The 2500-nt window shown below is 44.7% G+C and overlaps 1 protein-coding gene and 1 long non-coding RNA gene across 10 annotated transcripts in view; one reads left to right on the top strand and one right to left on the bottom strand.

Annotated features, from left to right (window-relative positions):
• Nucleotides 1-2500, top strand: part of LOC127006388 (phosphatase and actin regulator 4-like) — a 101860-nt gene that overhangs the window by 93331 nt on the left and 6029 nt on the right. For all 8 annotated transcript variants that reach the window (XM_050876338.1, XM_050876337.1, XM_050876339.1 and 5 more), the window contains one exon: nucleotides 2177-2232. In XM_050876338.1, the coding sequence (XP_050732295.1) occupies nucleotides 2177-2232 (56 nt within the window). The remainder of the gene's footprint in view (nucleotides 1-2176; nucleotides 2233-2500) is intronic.
• LOC127006393 (uncharacterized) lies at nucleotides 980-2170 on the bottom strand. Of its 2 annotated transcripts, none has more exons than XR_007759558.1 (3): nucleotides 1796-2170; nucleotides 1396-1495; nucleotides 980-1345 (listed from the first exon to the last, which is right to left on the bottom strand). It is a non-coding gene; the product is annotated as an uncharacterized LOC127006393 (long non-coding RNA). The 2 variants fall into 2 exon arrangements; XR_007759559.1 differs by having other exon boundaries at nucleotides 1746-2170.

Raw genomic sequence — 2500 nt, forward strand, 5'->3', positions numbered from 1 at the left:
GGTTGACCCGTTAAATATATACTTGTCTTGAGAGAGAGAGAGAGAGGGAGGGAGACAGAGAAAGTTAGAAGAAGAAACGTCTGAGTAGTAGAAGAAGAAGAAGAAGAAGAAGAGCTACAGAGAGAAAAAGTACTCAAAAAAAATAGTTCGAAAAGAAAGACGGAAAAAACGAAAGTATTGATAAGGAAACTGTAACAACCAAACAAACAATAAAGAACAAGAACAAGAACAAAACCAGCGAGAAGGAGAACCCGCATCCACCACACCCACAACGCCCACCACGCCCACGGACGCCCGCAATCATGGTGGCGCAGAACTTCGGCAGCGGATGTCGCGGGGGGGTGGTTGGCGGGGGCGAGGAGTGCCTGGTGGTGGAGGTGGTGCGCGAGGAGGACTGGATCAAGGCGCGGCGCAGACACTCCTGGGTGAAGGCGGTGATGGCCAAGCTGCTGGCAAGGTGATGGATGACCCGGACGCTGGTGGTGGTGATGAGGGGGAGGAGGAGGAGGAGGAGGAGGAGGCTTGGGGAAGAGGGGCGGGGCAGGCGGGGGGGCATGTCCTATTAACTGAAAGGATAGGTGATGTTATTTTTACGGCCGAGGAAGCAGCACAAGGGCATAACATGGATACCCAAACACCCGTTAAGCTCTGCGCCTCTAAAGTGGAGTGACCGAGAGAGAATCCAATTACGGTCCTGATACTCCGCGTCTGAAAGGGCCGTATAGGAAGGAGGTTGTAATGGGTAGGTGAGGAGGCGTTGTGTGTGGATTGTGGTAAGGATAAGGAAGGGGTGAAGACCGTACCCAGCGCCGTATATGGGGAGGGTCATTTCCAGTAAATTTGGGGCGTTATACCCACGTGAAGAGGGGGAGTGGCGAGCGGGGCGTGCCAAATCAGCTTCGGGGGTTCAGAGCTTTGATAAATTGATATTTCTGGTGCATTTTCCTGCTGTCAAAACGAAAAACCGGGAGTGTTCGTTTTGACATCTCGGAAAATGGACCTTTTAGGAGATGGGGGGGGGAGTCATCCGAACCCCTCTCTCACCCCCCCCCCCCCTTCTGGGTACGGCCGTGAAGTCGCAGGCAGGAAGAAATACAGAGGAATGAAGGCTGCCCATGAGTCACTGGTCACATGATGATGATGACAGAATGAAGGGAAGGAGGAGGGGAGTGAGGGGGCCCTAACCTGTCTACCTATCTACAGCTGTCAGCTTGATAGAGTTGATTGTTGATGATGATGATGGTGATAGTTGGGGGAGGGGGGGTTGATCAGACAGAAGGAAAACTATAATATTGATAATTTTAATCTCCCTTCACTTAACTCATTTTAATCTCCCTTCACTTAACTCATTTTAATCTCCCTTCACTTACCTCATTTTAATCTCCCTTCACTAACCTCATTTTAATCTCCCTTCACTTACCTCATTTTAATCTCCCTTCACTTACCTCATTTTAATCTCCCTTCACTTACCTCATTTTAATCTCCCTTCACTTACCTCATTTTAATCTCCCTTCACTTACCCCATTTTAATCTCCCTTCACTTACCTCATTTTAATCTCCCTTCACTTACCTCATTGTAATCTCCCTTCACTTAACTCATTTTAATCTCCCTTCACTTACCTCATTTTAATCTCCCTTCACTTACCTCATTGTAATCTCCCTTCACTTACCTCATTGTAATCTCCCTTCACTTACCTCATTTTAATCTCCCTTCACTTACCCCATTTTAATCTCCCTTCACTTACCTCATTTTAATCTCCCTTCACTTAACTCATTTTAATCTCCCTTCACTTACCTCATTTTAATCTCCCTTCACTTACCTCATTTTAATCTCCCTTCACTTACCTCATTTTAATCTCCCTTCACTTACCTCATTTTAATCTCCCTTCACTTACCTCATTTTAATCTCCCTTCACTTACCTCATTTTAATCTCCCTTCACTTACCTCCCGATCTAGTCTCCCCTTATTTCAATCTTCCTCCAGTAATCCCACACACACTTCTCTCCCTATTTTTATCACCCCTCACTTATCTCCCAGTTTTACCTCCCCCTCTCCATCCTCCTACTTATTCTCCCTTATTTTCTCCCTCCTGTACCCTCACTTATCTGGTTAGCTCTCCCCACTGGACCTCCCCCAACCCCTCCACTTATCTCCCCTCTTTTCTCTCCCCACCAGGCGCCTCAGCTTACGACCCACGGCGGAAGAGTTGGAGGAGAGGAACATTCTCAAGAGTAAGTCACCAACACACATACGAACAAACATTATTATTATTTTATGAACATTTTATTGGCATTTTAATCATTCTGTCAACATTAGTAACATTTTTTTATTATGCTGTTAACATTTTTACACATTTTTATGATTATCAACATCACGTAACATTTATTTAGCATTCTAACAATACATTAAAATAATTCAACATTTTATTAGCATTTAGGTCAACATTTTTTAACATTTTATTGACATTCTAACAATACATTAAAATTATTCAACATTTTA

The sequence above is a fragment of the Eriocheir sinensis genome, chromosome 32 (genome assembly GCF_024679095.1).
Source record: "Eriocheir sinensis breed Jianghai 21 chromosome 32, ASM2467909v1, whole genome shotgun sequence".
NCBI lineage: Eukaryota > Metazoa > Arthropoda > Malacostraca > Decapoda > Varunidae > Eriocheir > Eriocheir sinensis.